The sequence below is a fragment of the Lampetra fluviatilis genome, chromosome 12 (assembly GCF_964198595.1).
Source record: "Lampetra fluviatilis chromosome 12, kcLamFluv1.1, whole genome shotgun sequence".
Taxonomy (NCBI): domain Eukaryota; kingdom Metazoa; phylum Chordata; class Hyperoartia; order Petromyzontiformes; family Petromyzontidae; genus Lampetra; species Lampetra fluviatilis.
This window is the reverse complement of record NC_136286.1, coordinates 12328788-12353990: the sequence shown is the minus strand read 5'-3', so window position 1 is coordinate 12353990 and position 25203 is coordinate 12328788. Positions and strand designations below refer to the sequence as shown.

At 44.7% G+C, this 25203-nt stretch overlaps 1 protein-coding gene across 4 annotated transcripts in view; it reads right to left on the bottom strand.

Moving 5' to 3' along the window:
- The window catches only part of ATRN (attractin), a 296628-nt gene that overhangs the window by 5842 nt on the left and 265583 nt on the right, over window positions 1-25203 (bottom strand). For 2 of the 4 annotated variants that reach the window (XM_078861672.1, XM_078861673.1), the window contains exons 28-29: window positions 10140-10175; window positions 3305-3419 (exon numbers count right to left, since the gene is read on the bottom strand). In XM_078861672.1, the coding sequence (XP_078717798.1) occupies window positions 3305-3419; window positions 10140-10175 (151 nt within the window). The remainder of the gene's footprint in view (window positions 1-3304; window positions 3420-10139; window positions 10176-25203) is intronic. The other 2 variants (XM_078861675.1, XM_078861676.1) reach the window with 1 other exon arrangement.

Below are 25203 nucleotides of genomic sequence, written 5' to 3'. Positions count from 1 at the left end.
CAGTGCAAGTGTGCAGGTGTCCGCTACAGAGTCAAAGGATTATGACCAATCAGCTTCACAATGATCTCGATAGGCTGCATGTTTATGGTTTTTTTACTGTCTAACTTTCAGTATGTCTGACAAAGAAAACCAAGGTCTGATATTAAAGATCCCCAAAAATGTACGCTTAAATAGACTAAAGAAGGCTCTATTATGATATTACAGGCCAAGGGGTCCCGCCAAGGTGTACTTGTTAGCACACACTCCAAAATGTTGCCGGTTCGATCTCCCGGTGTAACAGATACAACAATGGGGCAAGGTTTTTACCCCTTTCCTGTTCGTGGACGTCGTCATTTATCTTCCAATTCCATTCCGATCACGTACGTTTACACCATCGGAACGGAATAGATTCCGAACGGAATCGGGTGCAAAAGGCCATACAGGAGGGCGTGTGGCACAGCTTGGCGCCGCGGTCGTGTAGCTACAGTTCTCTGCGGTGAGTACAATACAATGTCTTTAAAGACAGCAGCGCTTCTATGCCGCACTAAATAAAATTGACGCTAACCGCTTGCACGTTCTGAGATTCAGCGGTGAACGGGGCACACCCACCCTGCAACTGGCAGGCGTCTCGCAACGGGGAAGGGTTCAATCCCGACGTCCCTGTCCAGCCAGTGGCGTTACAGGGTACAACACCACAGTTACGTTGATCAGCGGGTTCAAGTGGTGGGGTAGAGCGTCGGTATTCCCACCGCTCCCAAAACTTCTGGCCAACATAGAAGAGTTCCTATGATCACCGTTACATTGCTTATGGCTTTATTTTGGTGATTTCGAAAAGTTTTTTGGTTTTGGCTATGTTTGTTTGTTGTAGTACGGAGTTAGAATGATGGTTGTTGTTGTTTCACTTGCATCCCACTGGGATTTTTTGCACAGCGTTGGTGTACGGTGCGTTTTTTCCTGGATTTTTCTGTTTGCGCATAGTCACTTTAAGATGTTTTCTTGTTCATGCTTTTGTTTATTGTTTGTTGCGGTTGCACCCGATTCAAGAGCCGAATGGCTCACAGGGCTATACCTAATAAATGAAACTGAAAACTGAAACTCTAGAGGGAGCTGTCTTGAGTTTCCTCGAGTGAGAGGTTCCTTCCAGTGGAGGTCGGTCCTCAAGCAGTCGCATGACCATCAAATTGCAGGGCTGCCACTTTACCTTTTTTATTACAGACCAATTAAGAATTTCAGTCGTGTGCATTCAAATTTAAACAAATAATACTTTCAACAAAATGTTGAATGCAAACATCAGCTAATAAGGTATTTGGGCCTCCCAGGATTAGACTGTGTTCTTGAGTAATGACACATTAAATATTCTTTAAATCAATAACGTTCATATTAAACGAAGGTATGACTATGGGTTACAAACCCATCAAGCTGCATACAAGGGCACAACATGTGGTATGTTTTAGGACTCACAGATTCAGTGATTGTTATTCTGACCCTAGACAGAGATCAGTTGGGTCAGCAGTTTTATTTTTCACAAGGAAAACAGCCAAGCGACAAAAACACTTTAAAGAAAGCATTGCTTGCTGCAGTTTAGATTGCAAACAGCCATTTTGATTCTTTGGACATTGACAGAATTTATATGCTGGAGGTTACAGGGGGGGAGGAGACAGATTCTCCTACGACAAGAAGTCTCGTGTAAATCTGCAGACCACATGAACACGTTTAAAAACAGGTGAACCCCAACTGGCAGAACACATCACTGCACTCCTTGTAACACGGAGTGAGATATGATATATGTTAAATTGTCCGCAGCAGAACTTTTTTTTCCAGGCACACTTTGTTTGAGGCAGAGGTCGCAAACGGGTTTTGATTCCTTACCCGTACCCGGCCGCACCAGGGTCGCAAACGGGTACCCGTACCCTACCCGTACCCGGCCGTACCCGTACCCTACCCGTACCCGGCCGGGTACGGGTAGGGTATGGGTATCGGGTACCTGATTGTGACCTCTGGGATGAAGCCATGTTGCAGGCGCGGGTGGGTTGATTCTAGGAACTTGAATTGTGAGAAGAGACAAGACGTTGGGAAATGAGTAACAAACGGTTACTCACCAGTGACTCACGGTCTACCCGTACCCGTACCCGGCCGCACCAGGGTCGCAAACGCGTACCCGTACCCGTACCCGGCCGGGTACGGGTAGCCGGATATCGGGTAGGGTACGGGTATCGGGTACCCGGTTGCGACTTCTGGTTTGAGGAGGGGAGATGTCCCCGGTAGTTGTTGCAATCAGTGTCCAATCCGATGGAACCCGCCCTGTGGCCCAAACGGTTGTAATAATACTCGAGAGGGCACAGCCTGAACACAATCGCCACCCGCCCTCAGTGCCACAGTGACGAGATGTTAACTACCTCGCCTGGTATACGGGAGGTCGTGGGTTTGATCCCGAGCCTGACACGTGTATATTTGGAGTTTGCATGTTCTCCCCGTGGTCGCGTGGATTTTTCTCGGGGTCCTCCAGTTTTTCCCTTCATGTTTAGAATCAGCGTGCGTTTAGAGCATTTGGCTGCTATACATTTCCACATAGGCAACTTTGTTGAGCTATCATTTGTGGCCGTGTCGCCTCTTGAAAGAGCTATGTAGCTCAGTGGGCCTTACCTGGCAAAATAAAAAATACTTTAGTTTAAGTTTAGTTTGCTTGGGAGGTCAACTTTGCCCAGTGCTTTACCTGGTTTCAGGCTCTGGGTCGCTCTTTGCATTTCCTAAAAAAAGATGGCACATCAGCCAGCATCTTACAGGAGGAAGTAACTTCAGCCAATATTTTGAGGCGTGACAGCCTCAGCAGCGTTAACCCCACCTTGCCTCATGATATTATATGGGTTTTGGGGCTTGCCCTCACCTCCAAGACCTAGCAGAATTGCTCAGCAAATGTGTAAACTTGTTCCTGGGGGTCAGAAAACTCATCACCACAGTTTCCCTTAATGATCGTAATGGGTGTGATGCCGCAAATAACTTTTTTGATGGAATTAAACAGTGATTTGTAAACGCGAGCTGCCGAGAAAGTTACAATCTCCTCAGCAACCCTGTGACCACCACATCTCTTGCAGCACCGTACCTCTGGTCGAATTTCTGCGGTAAGCCTCCTCATTCTCAGACGTGGGATGTTGTAAACTGGTGGCAGTGGGACTACCGTTTTCTCTCAGCAACCCCAAACAAACTCCTCCATTCGCCAGGGTTTCTGGGGAAGGTCTCGACTTTGTACAAATCCAATAACACGCGTACACACACACACACATTCGCGGGCCCGCGTACCGGCCACAATGGCGCGCACAAAACCCACCTGACTGTCCGGGTGGAGGGCAGGCGTTCAAACCCCGGGGCAGTCTCACCAGCACCGAGTATATGGCCGCACGGTTCCCTGCACATGGCTCCATCGCAATTGGCTGCGGTATGGTCTAACGGTCACACACACAAACACACTCCTCGTTAATCAAACGCAGCGCTTTTCCGGCAGGAAAAGAATACGAGGCTTGGTAATGCGCACACCCGTCAAACGCGTGGACATGCGGTGCGCACGTACATGTTCACAAGTGTGCACCATCCTACATATAACTGCATTGTTCCGAAGCCACATTTTTCCCTGGAGCAGTTTAGCCTTGAGGGATCAACGGTAGCTAAAAACCTTAAGGGCAATTGGAATGGAAATGGAAATCACTATTATTTCGAAGCAAGTAATACATCTCAAGTGAGAAATGTAATCATTGGGGCTACCCACTCCATTTCACTATTACTGAATTAATAATGATAATATTTGAATATATTTTGTAGTTGCACAATTCTTATCGTGTAAGGATATCACAAAGGTGCTCTGTTTCAACAGATGGTCTGCTGGTTACAGGGGCGATGTTGCTGTGTGGGTTTCCCCCCAAATTAGGTTATTTGCAGTTATATTTCGAACGTGCCGAGTTTGGCCAGTGAAGCCTGCACACATTATCTACTCTTTTCCGATTTACATCACGGGATCTTCAATGCCCAATGCGCAGTAGGCGGTCCGTGTTTCTGGTTAATTTTGTGTTTCGTTTGTTGTCCCTCGCCCACACCTCCGTTGGCTACGTAACGGTGTGCGGAAGAAGTTCAACGTACATCAATCGAGTCCGCAGTATTAACCACAGCATCTGATGGGCTCAAACCGCAAAGCTGCAACAAGCAGCAAGCACGCTCCTGTTCGGCCGTGTCGCCACCCCTAGAGTCGCGATGCTGAAGGCCACTGCAGTTCTACACAGCATCCCAAATTCACACTTGTGTGACGTAAAAACAATTATGATATTTCCACGCGCAACAATATATATATAAACGCAAATCAAGAAGCAATTTACAACTTAATTACACCGAGACCCTTTGGGCGCCCGACGTACAAAGCGGAAAAACGTGCACCAGCAAGCTCACACGGTGGACATCACCAGATAGCCTGCGATGTTGCTAAGTTCAGCTATGAACTACACACTGCATGAATTAGGTAAAGTGACACTTGTCTAAGCTATGCTACCACCAATTCACGTGTGTTTTTTTTAAGTACCCTAAATTTAAACCCAGCATATCGCTTGCAATTGTATATGGCCACAGGTATCCAATCAGATGTGCTTTGAACACATTCACATTGGTAAAAAAAATTAAAAACTCATTCAATGTACGCTAATACATTATTCAACAAGCTCTTTAATGATAAAAAAAATTATTGGGTGATAAAAATGCCACGCAACCAAAAAAAATAAAAGGTTGGGAGGGGAAAGCACCACAACACCTGAACGGAAGTGTGCGTTTGATGCATTGCTATTCATTTTGAATTCCTTCACGTGACTTATGCGAGCATTTTCATGCACGCGCGCACACTTCCCAGGAGAAGGGAATAGAAATCCCTTTGGTAAGCAAAGCGGAACAACTGGCCGCACAAAATAGCACCGTGCCCAAACAAAACAGGTGCCCAGGATGGCTCGTTTCAAGGTAACATCTTTTGTGCGGGTGAGACGTGTGTGGTAAGGGCTCATGCTAAAACACACACATTCTTTGACACGTGCCCAGAATAATAATAATAATGCGGATGGTTTTCAGATACAAAGTACGGGCGAGTGCGGGTTGAATGGGTGCGTTGTGTGGCACAGATGAGAGCTATCGGGACTGCATTAACAGCATGTGTGATGCAGTTGACATTAATCACCACACTGCTATACACAGGGCGATATACTGTGTGATTAGACTCAGAATTGCAATTAATAAGCGGATTAGCATAATTAAACAAAAGTAAAATAGTAACGCGATTTACTGGCGGTCGTATATTATAGCAATACTGGTGATAATAATCAAGAGTTTATTCAGCACCTTTAAAAAAATTGCACGGCGCTTCAATAGTGAAATCAGAATTATTTTATACGGCACATCATTTCACTTCGTAGGACATTCAAACATATGTATTCAATGTGAGGGGGTCAGCGTTGGGGGGGACAGGGTTAAGGTTATTGGGGGTGAGAAGAGGGAAAACGTGAAAACAATGCTAACCACACGCGCTCGCACGCACGTAATCTGCTTGGGGAATAGTCCAGACCACAGCACGGCACCCGCGTTTTGGCTGAAGAGTCATTTGTCACAAAGTCTGTCATACAATTCCCAGGGTTTTCGCTTTCCGGATTCCATCTAAGTGGTGCTCTGCTGCTGCTGCTGCTGGCGGCGTGGCCACGAGGTGAATATTGGGAAAGTCAGTGCCTCATTACATTCTCAAGCGCAGTTGCCAACGAGCGCGGACAGCAAAAGTGAGCGACGCTCATACACTGAATACGAAGAGATAGCGGAATCTGTATATGGAGGCGCGTAGCACTCACACGCGCGAGAAACATAACGAGAAAATAAAAGTTAGAGATGTAAAGCTTCATATTTTTTGTTTCTACTTCTCTCGGAATGTTACATTAATTAGAATATATCCCGGTATTTACGCAAACGCGCCGTGTGCATAAAGTGCGAGCCATGAGTAGATTTAGCATTCATTATTGAAAATGTAAAAAAAAAAATTAGCCGGTATGTTCTTCCATTCAGAGCCGGATATCCTTTGCATTTTATTGCTCTCTACGGGGGCTCCCATTCAATTTCATTTTTGCGGTGCATGCCCCTAACGTCAGCATATAGAACGTTCCACGAGTGAGGAGGTAAAAAGAAAGTGTGATTACATGAGAGCGCTTTAAAAAATAATGTACTTCAAGATTTGCGGCTGGCGTTATGGGGCATCTATTGATTGTGAATTCACTGCCAACAACAAATTCAGAAAAACTGTGTAAAAATGAGCATACGAAGATAGAGTATCAAACACGGTACAGTGTAGGTTAAGAGAGCGATTAATAACGATGTGTACTGCATTATGCGTGTAATGATTCAACCCCCCCACCCTCAACTTAGCGATTCGATGAATTGTCACGATTAGTGGTCACACCTCGATAAAAACAATCAACAATGTTTTAGGGTTGGATGGCATGAACATAAATGTGTCGTTAAACCCGCCACCAGCCGACAGTCATTTAGTAAAGTTTGTCACGTGAACAAAACGTGCAATTAGTAGCTACTTCGGCACACCGGATTGCTGGAGAGTAAACCCACAACATTTACAATTCGAATACGACGTTTCGCTGGTGATTTAAATCCCCGAAAAAAATCTCTGTTTTTCGGTCTCGTATTACAGCCTGGGATTTTTTTGTAACGTGTAAAAAACCCAAAAGATATAAAAAAATAGAGGAAATTTTTTTAAATAAAAAAAATGCAATCATAATATGTATTTATCCTGGTGAAGTCCGATGATCTTTGAAGCTCTTTTTCATAAATGTCCCGTAGGGGCACGGTATAATAAACCTTGCAATAAAACTATCACTGAGGAGTATCAGAAAATATTTGTTATCAACGTTTATATCATAATTGTGTTACATCGTAGATTATAATGAGACGAAGAACGTCCTCCCAGAATTATCATGGTCAGCAGAATGCGACATCTTATCAGTAATCAGTCCTAAACAAGATTACACAAGAAAAGACCTCCAGAGGCGCCGACTTCCTTAAGACTCCGTAACAAAATGCTCGCAGCATCCAAGTAAATTAGGAGAATTAAAAAAATGTTTATTTCTCTCAACTGGACTGGGATGAAGTCGGTGAAAAGCAACAATGACGATACACGTAACGTTTCGAAGGCGGTAAAGCGATTTGTGAACAAGGCCATGGTAATCAACCCACTGAGCTTGGGAACTCTGTTTAATCGCAGAACGCTGCCACAATTTAAACCCCATAATCTCGGTGGCTTTGGCTTAGCGAGGAAACTTGGTTATTTTGAGGCCCCCACGAGCCACACAACCACCTTGTGATTTTTAATGGCACCTCATCTAAAATTAAACAACAACTTCTGCTTCTAAAATTTCCCAATTCTGCAGACATCGGAGTTCACTCAAACACTGGAGAGGTAAAATGTGCAGCTGCTAAACCCGGGGGGGTTGAAGGGGTTAATGAGGACTCTGCGTTCTCCGCTGCAAGAGTCTATCTATCAGGTTTGACAGGCAACACTTCAAAAGCGGGGCCATGCCACACTGCATATCGCATGGGAAATCTGGGGGAAAAGTTAAAAAGGCGGAATCCTAAACACCCCAAACCCCCTCCACCCACCCCCCACGCCACGCCGAGGGAAAACTTTGTCCAAGTTTGCATCGGTCACCCAGGTCGTGCCTGTTTAGCAAGCCGAGAAGAAGCCGGGGGGGGGGGGGGGTCCCAACACCAGCCCCAACAATCTGCTGCGGAAGCCTGCGTCATCCCCCACCCCCGGACAGAATCCGTTGATGCGGCCCCGCCACCTGCGGTGAAAACCTCAATGCGCCGTCGTATGTGGTGTTCATTGGCTTTTTTTTACTTTTTCCCACGCCGGCCTTCATAGGCGGCGCGGATGCTGCTGCTGCTGCTGCTCGCTAACGGCACTTGCCCTGATAGTCTGTTAAGGCTATACGGCGGGGGGGATCTTTAGTCTTTGGTATTGATTTTTTTGACCTGCCTCACACCTGCCGCTCCATTTTCCGTCGACAAACCCCAGCGCAAGGCAAAGCCGTACGGCGATCAGAGCAAAATCTCTCTCCCTCTTTTTATCTAGCTGTTATTTATTTGTTTAGTTATTTACTGAAAAAAACCTTATCTGCCACAACACCTTTTTCTCTTCCTTCCCGCAAGGTACGGGAGACTGGTGAACGCTAAACACTTAACCTGCATTCTCCAAATGCACTCTATCTGGTTACAATCGGGCTTAAAATAATGTAACATTCCATTTTTTTCCCTTTTTATATTAAATTAGTATTAAACAATGAAAGCGATACTTAATTGGCGACGACAATAATTTGTATACAATTGGCTGGAGCTTGAGAGAACTCTGCAAGACGAGTTCAAATCCTGGTGAGGGATCGATCACCTCGAATCTTCGTCCTTTCATCAGAGACAAAGCCGAGTTTCAGTTTACAGGAAGTTGTTCACCATCATCATCCTGTGCGAAGTGGCCACTGCCCTGTGAATGTGGAATGTCTGGCAACGGCTCATCACAACAATGATGAGCGCTATGCCGTTGCTCATTTGACCAGGAAGACACTGCCTTTGAACTCATCACTATTAAGGACCCCTGATATAATAACACTTGTATTGTGATTACAGCTCTCCGATTGCGTTTTAGGGTTGTACCGCACGTTATCCACCTCCGATCAGCACGGTTGGCTACATACGGTGCGAAAGACGTTCAACATAATACGTTCAACATCCATATCCGATACGATGTTCGACATTTCACTCCACGTTCCGAGAGTCTCTACAAATTGGACAGCTACGCACGCAATGCAATGGAATTCCCGCAGATTAGTTAGTGGTGTGCAGAAGTGCGACGCACGGCTCTCTTTGAGCCATGGGCCGAGGGAAGTGCTCCCTGGGAAGCGTCTGGTTTAATGACCCGGCAAACAATGGGGCTCAGCGTCCAGCTCCACGCTTGGCCACCTCTACCTTTGGCTCTGCCAAGAGGACGCAGCACCTGGCGCTCACGTCAGGTTGAGACGACCCAGGGGGAAGAGGCGCCTTCTTCGCTTGCTATGGAAGCCAATTGAATTGGGTAATTTGGCCTTCTAAGAACCGAATTACTTATGGATCGTAAAGATAGAAGCACGGTTAAAACTGAACATTGTGCAACCCACTCAACCCTGGCCTTGTGCTTAAGCCAAAAAATTATTCATACATGCGTACGGGAAGATGAAAATGAGTTTCTCCAATTCTGAAAAAGCTATTTTTCACAATTAAATATGAAGGCGACTCTAAGCGTGCATTGTCTGACCTTGCTCATAACTTGAATGGTTACATGAAGGGGCAATGCTCCTTAATGTGATGTTCTGTAAAAGCCACAAGGCTTGATTACATTTTATTAGTGTAAACATTAACCTCGGCGACACAAGCAATAGATTTCTATTGGATTTTGTCATAGTCTCTTATAAATGTTTTATTGGATTCCCACAAACAGCATGAACTATTTGATTATTTTTTCTCCTTTCTACAAGATGGTTGATCTCATGAGCTCTTAAAGCAGAGAGCACGGATCCAAGGTGTTAACCTTAAGTGTCCTGGTGAAAATCCCATGAGCTTTCAATAAAATATATGACCAGGCCAAAGGAAAACACGGTTTGTATTGGAAATTGGAACTGGACAGCCTTGCAATTGACTTGTATGCATTTCCATAGATGAAAAATAAACAAGATGAAAAGAGGGTCTCTCTTTCATGACTTGAAGAAAATAACACGTATTGCCTTTGGACAACAGGCCTTACAAATGAATGTTGCCCTCAAGTATTTGTTTGGACAAGGTATGGTTTCAATCAGTTCTGTTTGCAAGGTGTAGTCGAATTAAAATTGCTACCAGAGTGCCCTTACATCGTAGGAGCCATCAATGATCAAAGTCATGCCTCCACATTACCGCACATTGTAACAATCATAGCAAAATGCACCTCAAAACGGATTCCTTCCAATCGATATTATCGCAGAAAGGAAACTTAGCACAAACTGGGGAATTTAAATTTTAATATATATTTTTCATTTATCCAACAAAGTTTCAGGAAGAATCTCCAGGCTCTTCGAAGGAGTTACCTGCATTGGGACGTTTGGCCAATTCCTCGGCGAGCGCTTTGCATGGCAGGAGATAAAAAAAAAACCAGAGGACCAATTACAACAATAACAATGCAAAACATCGTACTGGCACACGCGTGCCACCAGGCTGCCTTTGCGAAGCGGCCTGGAATTGTTTAAACATCGGCAGTGCGAGAATTCGCACGTTCCATCGAATGAAGCCGACGGTCGTGCGCACGAAAGCTAATCGTGGGAAAGTGTCTTTCTGCATTGCGTCATGCGGCACGCATTTGTGCACCGTAGGACGGGCACGTCCCTCGTCTCATTGTTATGCTTTTATTTGACTCGCAGCGAGTATTTTAAAATGCGAAGGATGCATGGGCGAGCCCCAGCTCTGTGCCACGCAGCTTTCTTAAACGAAGCCCAGCCTCAAATTGGGTATCCGCGTGTCCCAAGCACGGGTCACTCCAACGTGTTTAAGATTCAAGGAGGGCGTCAGCATCTTCACACACAAAAACAAAACATCGAGCAAGCGTTGCAGAGCTTCAACATTTGTTTGCCATGTCTATATCCACAGTACTCGGGGAGTGATTCAACATCTAAGGAACACGTAGAGAACTGTATTTACGTATTGCTTCATTATTATTTCAGTGTTTAAACTGCAGGCAGGTTAATTTATTGTTTCAATATTGGTACAGAAAAAAATATTGCTTTTGCCAACTGCATTCCGTTTGGCTATTGCACACCAACAGCTTTTATAGGACATTTGTTGATGACAACTTCGAGTCCATCCTTATCTTAAGTGTTGTTTTTTTCTCTTTTATCTCTATCCACCGGTTGCCAATTCTTCCAGGAGTATGTCCTGTCATGTCCGCGTGGTCTACTTAAGCCTGATGTCTAAATATGCAATGTTTCCCTGGTGCAAAGCTGTCACGTCAAGCAATTCCAAAAATGCATCTTTCCATTTCCCAACGGTGTGATTCCAGACTTTGTACCGTTTTATTAATCTGAGCCTAAGGTTGCTGATGAATGCTTCAAAAAGCTGGCTGTGGAAAGCACTTGATTAATATAGTCAAGTGGGACACCGGCCCCGATGGAACGATGTTGCATAATAATCCTACCGTACAAAAAAAACCCTAAACATATGTACAAGGGCAAGGCACGGCCCACTTTATATTCCTGCTATTCTGCGCACACATGCACCTGTGGCCACTCAGGTCCAGAGGTCCTTTCTAGTGGCACTGGCAAGCGTGAAGGTTTATTTATGCATGGAGCTTGACAGCTGTTGTTACCTTTTACACTGCCGGTTTGTGTGGCTCAAAGGCTTGTGGTGGGTTACTCGCAGCACCATCGCTTACGAGACTGAGCTCATAAGTGCCATATGCATCAAAGTGTAGACAAAGTGTAGACAACAGGGGGACTCGGAGATATTTGGAGCGAAACAGAGTTAACTCTAGCCACGACAGCTCAGCAGCAACAGTCGGCAATGCCGTATTATCTTGATAATAAGATGGGCCAGAAAGTAAAACGCAACCCCAAATCTCGGGGTTGATCGTGAAAAAAGTGTGGACAATAAGGTAAGACAGAAAGCAGCCGTCTTCCAGAAGCTGATCATGAACGGCTGCTGCTGCTGGTGGTCTTGCGTGCTCTTGGTGGTGATGTATTGCAGCGGAGGACTTTGTTGGCGCTGTTGTTGCATCACAAGATTTTTTTTTTACTAAATTAAAACATGACTTCCGCAAGACAATGCATTCTCTGCATTATATAATTGCATCCCGCCCCCTCCCCAGGGATAAAAGTGTGCATTATAATCTGGAGAATATGGTAATTCTAGAATTAAATTAAACAAATGTAAATCAATAGTGGCACGACTCATTAAGAAACTTAAGCTTGTTTGCAAGCAGACCGGAGTAACTCTGCTCTCTCCACCAGAGCAGCGACAATAAACCCTAAATATCTATTGACTTATTAAGAGCCTAATTGAAGATCCTACGGCCGAACCTCCTGGCCTGGTGCTATCCCGGCAGCAAGTAGTTCGATCCAAAACCACATCAGGGACTTCCCGTGGGCGATGTAGATCGTATCCGATGCACGAGCGGCGACGATTAAAAGACGATGTACATTGCGGCTCATGGCCAACGTCACAAAATTAAACGCGCTGCAAGCAGTCGTCCCCTCTCGGCATGACGACAATAGTTCATGTCGCATCCGATGGAATTCTCAACTGGCCATCTCAACTCGATCTACCCATGTAAAACGTTACAGTTCCAGAATAAGATGTACATACGTATGTACACTTACAAGCGGGAAAATCCTCAACCACTGCCAATATGCACGCTTCGTTATTTATCACCTCCGCGTGGATATAACAATGTCCATAAGACATGCTGAAATAGTCTCCGTCTGTGTAACGTGAAGCCATCTTCTTATTGTTAACATCTATTTGCCAAGTGTAAAGCACGCTGCTCAGCAAGGAATCCTCGGGACACGTGTGTGCAACTGACATATAATAGAGCTGCACGGCCGCTCCTGTCCACCGAGGCGAGTGTTTGTGCTTAAAGTTGATATTTCTTCTACTTTGTTCGTGTATTTTATTCAGAGCGCACTACAGCGAACGTGGGCTATTAAGCCAGTGCAACAGAGCAAGCTTTGCAAACAAGGGCACGCGTGACATGCGATTATACCGCAGGGATGCCACCGAGCAAATTTCAGGTTTTTGATAGTATTTTTTGTATTAGTTTATTATTGCAGCTACTAGAGGAACACATTGGTGCACATTAACACAGCTCAACGGACTCGCTAACAGAGGGCATCCTGGACTGAATCATAATGCTATATACTCTGTAAATATGACGTCAGTCGAAATTCTACTTTTGGCAGTGCTGAATTTGAAGACTCATTTACTGGCCTGGTTTGACAGCTTGTTTAGGCATGAAAGACAAAAGTGCATAAGCACCACACCAGATAGCACATTGCCTCACAATTAATCTTAATAGCCTGGCAACAAAACGCTCTGACTGGTGTAACATTGTTTTTTTCCCCTGCGATGTACTGTGTACACCAAATTAAATTTCAGCTAAAAGCATGAAAACGCGAACTTTTGGAGGTAAGTCATACTGCAGCTGGAACATATGCTCAGACAACATCAGCAGTAAGTCTATAAAATGTCGCCACGACTGTTAAACGTAAATGTGTGTAATTGGTTCAAACGTTACTGAGCAGCGCATGTTGCATTTGCCTCCCCTTTACATAATTGGATGCACGACTAAGCGTTTACTCATGTAAATCGTGAAAACATGGTGAAACATTATTCCTTTCTTCACTTGCATATGCCTATATTTGTAGACCTTGTGATTTCCATGTACGTGACATCAGTGCCGGATTAAGCTAGTGCGGGGCCTGTAGCATATCTTATAAAGGGGCCTTAAATAAACAAAAAACACAAATATGAAAACAGATTTTAACTTGCATAGTAAAGTAATTGTATTTTTTCATTTGCTATACAGCCAGACAATACGACAAATCTATAACCTTAAACACCCAGTCGTTCATTAAATTTGAAGCCAATATAGTACTATAGTAATAGAGCAAGTGCAGAATCTCGGTTTAAAGCTTTCGTGACTGCAGGGATTCATCTTCTTGGTTCTTTCGGTAAAGTCACGTAGAAGGGAAGTAATATAATAATGAAAATAAAACATAATAAAATAATTCTCACGACGTTTCGGCCACAACGCAAGCAGCCGTCCTGAGGACGTTGTGGCCGAAACGTCGTGAGAATTATTTTATTATGTTTTATTTTTATTATTTTATTACTTCCCTTCTATGTGACTTTACCGAAAGAACCAAGAAGAAGTGCAGAATCACTGCTGCCAGGATAATCCGGGCACTGGGTGACATCAACAATTTGGCCGCGTACATTTATAATCACCCTCTCGACTGACACAGCCTGAAGAGGCCTTCAGGCTGTGTCAGTCGAAGAGGCCTTCAGGCTGCAGTCGACTCGCAAAGGGTTGCAGTCCAGAGGTCGCAAACGGGTTTTGATTCCTTACCCGTACCCGGCCGCACCAGGGTCGCAATTGGGTACCCGTACCCGTACCCAGCCAGGTACGGGTACCCGTTCCCTATCCGTACCCGTACCCTACCCGAAATGAGTGACAAACGGTTACTCACCAGTGACTCACGGCCTACCCGTACCCGTACCCGGCCGCACCAGGGTCGCAAACGGGTACCCGTACCTGGCCGGGTACGGGTAGCCGGGTATCGGGTAGGATACGGGTATCGGGTACCCGGTTGCGACCTCTGTTGCAGTCCTCATTTTTATTCTGAATGCAAATTATTTATTTGGATCATTACTTGCCCACTACAGACATGAGTACCTGCTCGTCTCAAGGAGCGTGATGTCCACAGAGCCAGAGGAATCGAACTTTGAACTTCAATAAAACTGGCTCCGAAGGGGAGCTACGTAAGTGGCTCATGTGGCAAGTCGAGTTGACGCAAGATCAACCTGCGCCAATATCGAACGCAAAGGGAGCCTCGGAGATTTCCTCCCATCTCTCGGAGTAGGAATAATCCACCATTCGTACACAAGTACGAGCACAGCTAATGTAAGTGAACTTTGCCGTATCAATGGCACAAAGCTTTCTAAAACCTAGTGAGTGTCTCGATATTGTAAACAGTGCGTGGTCTATTTGGTTTCTCAGAGTGAGGACGAAGTGAAATTAACTATTCTCAAGGTATTAAGGCAGACTATGCTTACACATAAAAAGGCTTCAATTTCATTTAATTAGAAGCAGGTGGCTGTCATTTGGTTTTATTTCCTTTTTTTTACGAATCTGTAACTGTTGCTAAGAGGGTGCACGTGCGCTTGTGTGTGTGTGTGTGTACTTAGAACTGAGGTGACTCATGCCAAAAATGCCACTTATTGCTATTGCCCAGAATTAAACAAGGGGCTTTGTTGTGCAGGTGGCATTAAGTAATGGGAAATGGAAATTATGGCAGTGAAGCCTCCTTACGAGCACAGCCCTCCACTAAGCTGGCTCGTCAAATGCAACCCACAGTTTGATTGTGCAGGGAGCTCTGGCGGCATGACCCTAAAATCTCCAGTGAGGTGAGGTGATGACCTGTTGATGGTCACCTTCCTATGGGATGGCTTCACCTATTCTCTCTTGCTCTATCATCACCTGTGCCCAGCCCATCACAGTCTCTGGAACAGCACCAATATCTACATTTATTTAACTAATTTACAAATGACCATGATTAACATCATCAAGTGCTAAACCACCTGATATGCAGTAGAGATCACCAAAAATAGGGTAGGCCTATTTTTCGATGAGTTGGAGGAAGAAGAGCTGGTGGACCATGCAAGTTAAGTTTGTAGTCAATAAAAACAACAGATTAAGATGAATACCCAGTTGGGATTATGTGCAATTTTTGTTTACTTGGAATCTGGTGTGAACTTCTGTAATGTTTCACTTGAAAAGATAACTTTACTTATAGTTTAGCCGTACACAAACTCAAGAGACCAGCAGTCCCATTTGAAAGTGACCTGGGCCAATAGGCTGGAGGTAGGGAGCGATGATTGCTATGAGTATAATCCCAATTGAGTAAATTGCGGTACATTTTCGAATTTGGAAAATTTGGACCTCGATGCTGGCAAACAATGGCCTACTCTAAACTAAACTATAAACGATTTTTTTTATTTTACCAGGTAAGGCCCTTCTTGGTTCTTTCGGTAAAGTCACGTAGAAGGGAAGTAATAAAATAATAAAAATAAATTATGTGACTTTACCGAAAGAACCAAGAAGATGAATCCCTGCAGTCACGAAAGCTTTAAATCGAAAAAAAAAAATTCAGGTAAGGCCCATTGAGCGATGTAGCTCTTTTTCAGAAGCGACCTAGCCACAAATGATAGCTGAATTATGTGGCTTATCATGTGGAAATGTATAGCAGCCAAATACTGGAAGCGCATGTTTCTAAATTTGGAACAAAAAACTGGAGGACCCGGAGTAAAATCCACGCAACCACAGGGAGAACATGCAAACCCCAAATATACAGGTGCCAGGGTCGGGATCGAACCCACGACCTCCTGTATACCAGGCGAGGTAGTTAACATCTCACCACCGTGGCACCTGAGTAACCGGTGGCAATAGGTTGCCAGTAGGGGTTGATCATTGCTGCTGTATAGTCCCAATTGAGTTATATGCTGTATATTTTTGAATTTGAAAAACTAAAAATTGAACCAGACGCTGGCACAGAATGGCCTCCTCTTGCAAATGACGTCACGGGATATTTGTCGTCCACTCTGAAGCCGACGTCAGGGACGAATGTGGTTATTACACGCACAGTATTGATCAGGGTGTCTGCTGAGTTTGAACCGTGCACCTCTGCAACAATGGGCGTGCCACCGCCAAAGCGTACAGCCTGTATAAGGTGCAATTTGTACTTTTGCAGACAAAATATATCTCGGGCCCAATTATAGCCTTTCTGGTAAAAACGCTTTTTCACAGTAAATAAAGCCAGCGACTTATTCTCAAACTTAAACTTTCTTCGTGAAAAGATATCCTTATCTTCTTTAATAATAAAAAAGTCATGTTCTCTCAAACTACATACATCGATTTATTTAAATATTTATCACCTTATTTAAATTGCAATCGTTAAAAGGGCTGATTGTGTCGTCGTGCGAATCCAAGAAGTGTTGGGAATTATTGGTATTTTTCAACATCAATTACTGGAAAAGTGAACCTAATATATATTCTACATACACAAATACCACCGTACATACATTCAACTGGCGGAAATGCAGTATGTTTTTCTTGTTCCAATAAACTGCGTTTTAAACTACAATGTGAACTCGATATTAACGTGCGGAAATGTGCAAAGGCAGAGCCAGTTTGGTACGGCAAATCCGTTACCTTGTTACGTCGTAACCTCGGCGAACGCACACTGTGAATCTTAATGTCCAAGTGAAAAATGTCCAATAATTTAATTAAATAAGGGCTGCAGTTTTTGCGCACTGAATTATTAATTTTATTTTCGTTTAATGTTGATACAGCCAACACAACAACAGAAAAGCTGCCACGAAGTCTTCAATTGTACAAGTTGCTGAGTAAGTTAAGATGGTAGCTGTGGTATATATTTCATGGCAACAAAATCAACAACACGTGATGGAATGAGTAACACACAGCAAGCCAGTCAAATCTTCTAAAGGCAAACTGCGATCATCAGTACAGTGGCAAGGCTCTTCAGTCTGTTGCCTCAACAGACCTGGTTTCACCTGAGGACGGCTGCTTGCGTTGTGGCCGAAACGTCGTGAGAATTATTTTATTATGTTTTATTTTTATTATTTTATTACTTCCCTTCTACGTGACTTTACCGAAAGAACCAAGAAGATGAATCCCTGCAGTCACGAAAGCTTTAAATCGAAATCGGACTATGGAAGTTTACTTTAGCAGTACAGATCATGACTGAAAGTTCATTACATGGCTGATGCTTATCTTAATTGCATTTCCAAATATCACGTAAAGAAGGTGTGGCTAGCACCTGGCTACCGATGTGAAATAAGTCATTAGACTATTCGAGATAAGCTGCAACACTAAAAAGCAACAATCGTGCCGTTATTTTTCGACGTCGGACGACCCGGAGAAAAAATCCACGCAACCCACGACCTCCTGTATACCAGGAGAGGTAGTTAACATCTCGCCACCACGTTTCCCTCGATTTACCAGCGTGGAGTGAGAGACCTCCCAATCGCTCATTTTGCTCTGCCTGATGCGAGGTTTGCATGTTCACAGGGGCTCAACACGAGGCAATCAGCAGCAGGTGCGGATTTCCTGGTGTTAACGACCCCTCCTTGAACTGGCCTGCTGATGGCTTTAAACTACACAACGAGGAAAAGCGAGGCTCCCTGCTGTGTCTGACACATCCCACCGCTGTTGAGCTCACGCTTGCCAGAAGCAAGCCAAGGAGAGACATTTAATGATTCTGCTTGCCTGAATATCAATCGTAAAAGAGCCCCCCCCCTCCCTCGTTCTTACACGAGGTCTGTTATGTGCTTCCTCATCTCCACTGTTGGACCTAAGCGTGGTGGAAATATCCCACATCCCTGCGGTGGAAACTAGTGCAGGATATGCAGTGGGAAAACAAGCGTTTACGATTTTCCGAGTCATGTTCATCTTACTTACAAACTCACGATCTTACGATTGGACTGAGCTGCACGACCAACAAAGTTACCGTCCCGGCCGCCCCTGCTAAATATCAGAAAAAATACTGACATATACGGAGCGTATTTCTTACAACTGGCTAGAGAAGAAAAGCATCAACATTTGTCTGTATGTAGAACTTCTATTGCACCATACGGAGCCAACCATGCTAATCTGAGGTCCCCACCACACTCCATACACCGCTCCCCTTGTCAGCTAAACAATCTCCACTGTAAAAAGTCAACTTACATTTTTGAACATGTGCCTGCAATGTATATTACACACACCACTTAAACCACCCCAGCTCCTCATATCACATCTTTTTGTCAATTGCTCCATCTTCTCTGCCACTTAGTCCTTAGGTTTCACAAAATAGATCTGTCTCACGCCCATGCTAAAAAAAACCCCACTGTGGACACTATTGCCGCCTTGCTAGCTGCCATCCCATTATCAACCTCCCTTTCCCTAACCCTAAACCCGCATCGCTGCTGTGCCCCCATCGCTGCACCCTGGCCTTGGGAGGCACTTGGCCACCTCAGACCTTGGACATTCTTTAAATCCCTTAGATCAGCTCGCGATTCGAGCCGGAATCAAGACGGACGATTGCCCTCACTGTTTGTACGGCCCTGGAAGTGCCCGTTTTGTGCACTTCTCTTGAGTGGCCCGAAAGCCAAATTGTGAAACTCAACATCAACGTCTCGACTGTGGGAGCTTGCTTCATTCTTCTCAGCTTCCCAGATGTTTGGAGATGTGGAAGCTCGACTCTCATCATCTACACTGCTGATTCCAGTTGGCGCCAAACACCACTAGAATACAAACCCAAAGGCTTCCTTCCCTCCTCTCTCATTAAGTAGTTAAGTCCTAATAACAGACCTTTGTAAAGGACAAAACGCAGAAGCTCCCTGGGTTTGATCTTTCATGAAGCTGATGGTCCACCCTAAACCGCATCCACTGCACAAACCATGTCAGATGCAGATTCCTGATGCACAAATGGAAAATTAAAAACTCTCCAGGAGTAGTGTGCGACCGTGGTCATCCAGCACAGACCGTATGACGTACAACGATGCAATGCCCCATCCACAAATACGAAGGAGACATCACAGCGATGATGCACTCGGCTGGCTCCTGCCGTGGTTATCTGGCTTGACCACCTGAATGTGAAATTGTAGTTGCTGCATCTGCATCAGCCATACGAAAGAAGAAGACGTTTCGATTTAAAGCTTTCGTGACTGCAGGGATTCATCTTCTTGGTTCTTTCGGTAAAGTCACGTAGAAGGGAAATAATACAATAATAAAAATAAAACATAATAAAATACAATTCTCACGACGTTTCGGCCACAACGCAAGCAGCCGTCCTCAGGTGAAGACCAGGTCTGTCGGAAATAGGACGGCTGCTTGCGTTGTGGCCGAAACGTCGTGAGAATTGTATTTTATTATGTGAAATTTTTATGATTTTATTATTTCCCTTCTACGTGACTTTACCGAGTGAACCAAGAAGAAGAATAATCTAATTTCACTCAACGACTTTTTCCTTCAATCACCATTCTAAAACTCACCCTCTTCCGAGGTAGTTGCCTCAGCCACTGCACTACAGCACGGCCCACCGTCCGTGCGGTGATATGGAGGTTGCGATGGCCGTGTGCACCGTGCCGTGTCGCTGCTCGGTCTGCCTGGTCCCTCGGTTTCCCTTTGATTTTGTCTTCTTATTTTGTCTGTGGGCTTGCTGTTTAAGTTCATACGCCTGCCCTGTACAGCATCTTGAGATGCTCAAGTTGTTTTTAGACGTGACATAATTTGAGGTATCACTCGACACCGACGCTAGCCATGGCTGGGAAGTGAACTCAGGTCGCTGGGTTCATAGTGCAGCTTGCTAATCATTGCGCCACCACCTCACGCTTTCAAGTCATTTGTCCGATGGTTTTTAGCTTTGTAGAAATACAGTACACGGACTGAATATTACTCTTATAGATCTAATATCGTCACCCAATGCACAACTGTGAATATTCTATGAGTTTACTTCAGGTAGGCCTTTTTATTATTATTAATGACCAGATTGATAACCTCACTCTTAAAAAAGTCTCCTATCCTCTTTGCATACACGAACCTTCGTAATAGCTGCTCAGTTCTTCATCAGGCGTTGATAAACCATTTCACTGCACACGAATGCCCGTGGCAAGCACTCTCTGCCAGACGCCAATACTTATGAAATATGAAAGCATAAAATAAAAAAATCACACGCATTTTCCTTCACTGGAACTTGCAGCTTCTTGCGCGGCAGAACACGTCGTCATTCCAACGCAGGCCACTGTATTTAATATTTTAATCTAAGAAGCTGTCGTTTTATGGCAAGGTCGATTGGCAGTATATTTCACAGCAATAATTGACCAAGTTTTTTTTTTTACAACAGCAGCGCACTAAAAAAATGTATCGCTGGCGAACAGTAAATAGCACAACGATTTAAATAAGCAATCCTCCTTCTTCTCATTCACGACCACAAAGTGATCTAATATAATGCGAAAATAACAGAAGCCATATATTAATAGCTTGGGGCTGCTTTCTTCAAGTCACTCATAAAAAGCAATCTCGGAGCTCACCTGCCTTCCAAGTGTTACCGCGTGCATCTACACGCAGCGTATCCACGCTGTACTCAAACCAACACATCTCAAACACGTGCATTCACACTCATTTCTGCTGCAAACTGCTGCTCCTTAAGCTCTTTAATCACCTTTACACGAATGCTTCCAACTGTGGCACGCTCCGAGCGAAATGGGTGCGCGGCATGTCGCGTGGCTCAATTCTTTCTCGGAAACAACAGGCGAGATGCATCCCACAGTGCAAACCATGCGCTGTATACAACGCAACAAAGCCTTAGCCGATCTCGTCAAGGAGGATAAACCATCGTACGAACTCCAGTCATCCGAGCAGCAGCAGCAGCGGCTTTTTGCTGGCCATCGAACAAAGATGGTCAACCGCATCGCGCGCTTTCGGATGCGCTTCAGCGGCCGTCTGTAACGCTCTTCCTTCCGATTTAAGGAAGCCACTGGAGCTTTGCAATTTAAAATCTAGATTTAAAACTCATTTTTTTAGAACTGATATTTGTGTTTAGTTTGATGTACTTCCCCCGCACCATTCGCACGCACGGTTGGCTACGTACGGTGCGAAAGACGTTCAACAGACGTACACATACACATATTTGCCTCACTATCCCCAGCCCACTAACCCCATTGTTTCATCACCCATACCAGTCGGACACACTCCCCATTACAGCCACCTGCTTCACCAACGCCCACCGCATCTACCTCCCAACCCCCCAAACTGCAATCCGTGTCCCTCTTCCCTCATCTTTCCCTTCACCACAGACCACAGTAGCTGCGTGTGCAAAGGTAATAGGCTCGTGTTCAATACAGCCCAAAAGCCCAATGGGGCAGTCACTATGCAAGCCAGCTATTAATCAGAGTGCTGCTGGCCTCCCACACAAACGCACTCAAAAACACACGCGCAAGCACTCCACAGCGCACACAGACACGTACGCGCGTATGCATACGTGCAAATCCATTGCACACAAAGACAAAGATCCCCCTCATAGCCTTGATAGATTTTTAGGCCAAGTGCTGTGGGTGAGCACCTATGAAGGCCAGTACGGTACATGAGGGGGATGGGCAGACAGCACCATGCCCCGCCGCCTTTGTCTCAACAGTGGCAATGTTTATCGCACCACAGCAGGGTACTCATTTAATGCTGAGTCGACCTAAGAGAGGCCAAGAACCGATTCAGATACTTGTCAATAGTGTTGGCTGGAATCGAACTCGGGTCGCCGGGTTCGTATCGCACAGGCACATATATGTGCGCACACAATGTACAAACACTAACAACCACCGCTATTTCACCGCTATAATCTTAAGTGGTATAGCACTATAGCACTTAAGATTTTACAGAGTGGTAAAGGTAAATGCACAGGTCAATGGATAAATAATCTGGATGTTACAGGTTTATACACATACACAACGAAACATGCATACCTGGATGTACACACAAACGCAATTAGGTAAAAAAAAAAGACTACTTGTCTGTTAAAAGTCTTCCAAAAATACACAAACCAATTATCCACATGAAGGTTTCTGTGCTTGCCGCTGACAGACCTCCCAACCCTATCTCAGGTGAAGGTGTTCGAGGGGAAGGATACGTCGGGTAGCCAGTTGAATAAAGGTTCGCGAAGTATACAGGCAACATTTAACCTCGCCGTTAGCCTGGAGAATTCACAATGTTATTAATGAGCGTGCACTTTTTGTGCAGAGAAAGAACCTTACAAAACTTCGGCCGTAACTATAACCAATGAGAGAAAAAAAACGCAAGCTCGTATTCCGTATTATTACGCGTCACATTTAAACGTGTTTTTCTTAACTGTTATACTTTGATTGGACTTATTCAAATTATTCTGGTGGCATGCCAGTATTTTCACCACCAGCAGTCCCTGCAGTATAGAAAACCGCACGCAAAACGAAGCCCAAACGACGACACGGTATATTCAATTTGCTCATCGCACCCATGCAACGGCAGGTCAACCAAAAGGTCCCCGTTTTTTTTCTCCAATTTAACTGGCATGCAAATTTGTGTAATTGTTATTTACGACTAGGTAGACTTTTTTGGGCGGGGAGGGGGGCAACTTCACCATCTCAAACACATGAGGACGGACAGAGTTCTGGCTTGGAATATAAATTTGCACTGGCAGCCTTTCAATTACAACCGCTGAGCACAGTATCCACCTTAATGGAAGCGGCCGATAAGTACGGGTTCCATAAGGTCAAACACAATATAGCAACGGTACTGGGCTAATTCATGTCCAATTTCCCACAATTTTCCACTATTTAGCTCCACAGCACCAGGCATAAGCGAAGCTTCTTTAATCCTTTGCCTGATCAACACGTATCTTGCCTATAAATGTAATTTTTTGTCTGTCCGTCCGTCCATCTGTCTGTGGACGCAACTTGTGAAGTATTTGGCTCGCAAACCGTGGGGTGTATGTTTACAAAAAGTAGCCAGGTACCATGCCATAAGCCCCGTGGTGAGCCAGCACTGTTCCATTTTCCCATCCGTCAACTTTAAAGTAGTTAAATTAACAATTTAGTGAAATGTATCATTATTTATTTAATTCTATACGCCGCTCCACGAGCGCTAAAGCACGCATTTGCGCATGCGCGAAACGCTGACTGGGGGTTGCCCCTAGCAACGCACACACCTTCGTTGGGAGGGGGGAATTTTTTTTCTTTCCCGTTAAAAATGCACAAAAAAATACACACAACGCTGAGGTAATTTCTTCAAAGTGTCATGTCCTCTTCTCCCCCCCCACCCCAATGTGTGCACTTACTACTATAGGGTCGGTAGATACTAATATTATAGCGCTTAGATACTATTATTGTACAGCGGGCGGGAGGATGGTGGGGGGGGGCGGGGGTAGCGGCCCAGCCACCAGCCTGCTAAGGTGCCACCTCGGCCGGCTGGGCAATCTAGGCGAGGCCGGGGCCTCTGCACAGGACTAGGCCTCGCCACGGCAATGTTAAGTAAGTACTATTTTCTTGCTTCTTTTGCTAACCTAATGTAGATAGAAAACTAATATTAAAAAAATCAGTTTGGAAATATTAAAATAATAATGTTTGTGTGTAAACAACTCATATTTCAAAATTAAGTTGGTAAATATTAAAATAATAATGTGTGTCTAAGTCTTTGTGTGCACGTGAGTCGATGTGCGTGTCTGCGACGATGTGTGTGTGTGTACGTCCGTGTGTGTGTGTACAAGTCGATGTGTGTGTGTGCAAGTCGATGTGTGTGTGTGTGTAAGTCCATACGTCTGCGTGTAAGTCGATGTGTGTGTGTGTAAGTCCATACGTCTGCGTGTAAGTCGATGTGTGTGTGTGGCTCTATGTGTGTGTGTGAGTCGATGTGTGTTTGTGTGAGTCCATGTGTATCAGTCGAAGTGTGTGTGTACGTCGATGTGTGTGTATGTGTGAGTCCGTGTGTGCATGCGTCGATATGTGTGTGTAAGTCCATATGTGTGTGTGTGTGTAGGTCGATGTGTGTGTGAATCTATGTATGTGTGTGTAAGTCGATGTGTGTGTAAGTCGATGTGTGTGCATGGGTCCATGTGTGTGTGTAAGTCCATGTGTGTGTGTCTTAGTCGATATGTGTGTGTGTAACTCCATGTGTGTGTGTCTAAAGTCGATGTCTATGTGTGTGAGTCCATATGTGTGTGTCTGTAAGTCGATGTGTTTGTATGTGTGTGGGTCGATGTCTGTGTGCAAGTCTATGTGTGTGTGTGTGTCTTTATCGCCTGGACAACGCCGGGTACTTCCCGCTAGTAATGTTATAATATTCCCCCCCTATATGTAACATTTAATACATCTGTAAATTATTTCAAATATTTACAGAAAAGCTCCAATTTCAATCAAGACTTTCAGTTAACTGTATACGTAACGTCAGCATTTTTTAAAATTCAAATGCTGATTTCACGAGCTGTGTCGTGTATATCTGCCAACTGTAACAGAGGCATTCAAGAGGTGGTGTGCATTCAAAGTACTTCCGACAAAGTGACTGGATGACAAAGGGTTAATGCTGCTCATTAAAACATCCTATCTGATTAGAATAGCATTTATTATCCCGTGGCTTGTGCTGCATCAGACAACCCACCCACGGATGTCACTCACCTAATGCCGGAACAGGCGAAAACTTTTCCCACACCCACATTACACCACCCACGGTCGTGGAGGGCACAAGACATTTTATGGTCTCGCACTTTTGAGAAGTGAAAAATAATACACCCAATCTTCCTCACTCACTCAGATGGACTGATATGCATCAAATGATCTATAATGGTGGAGGGAAGACACGGTCGC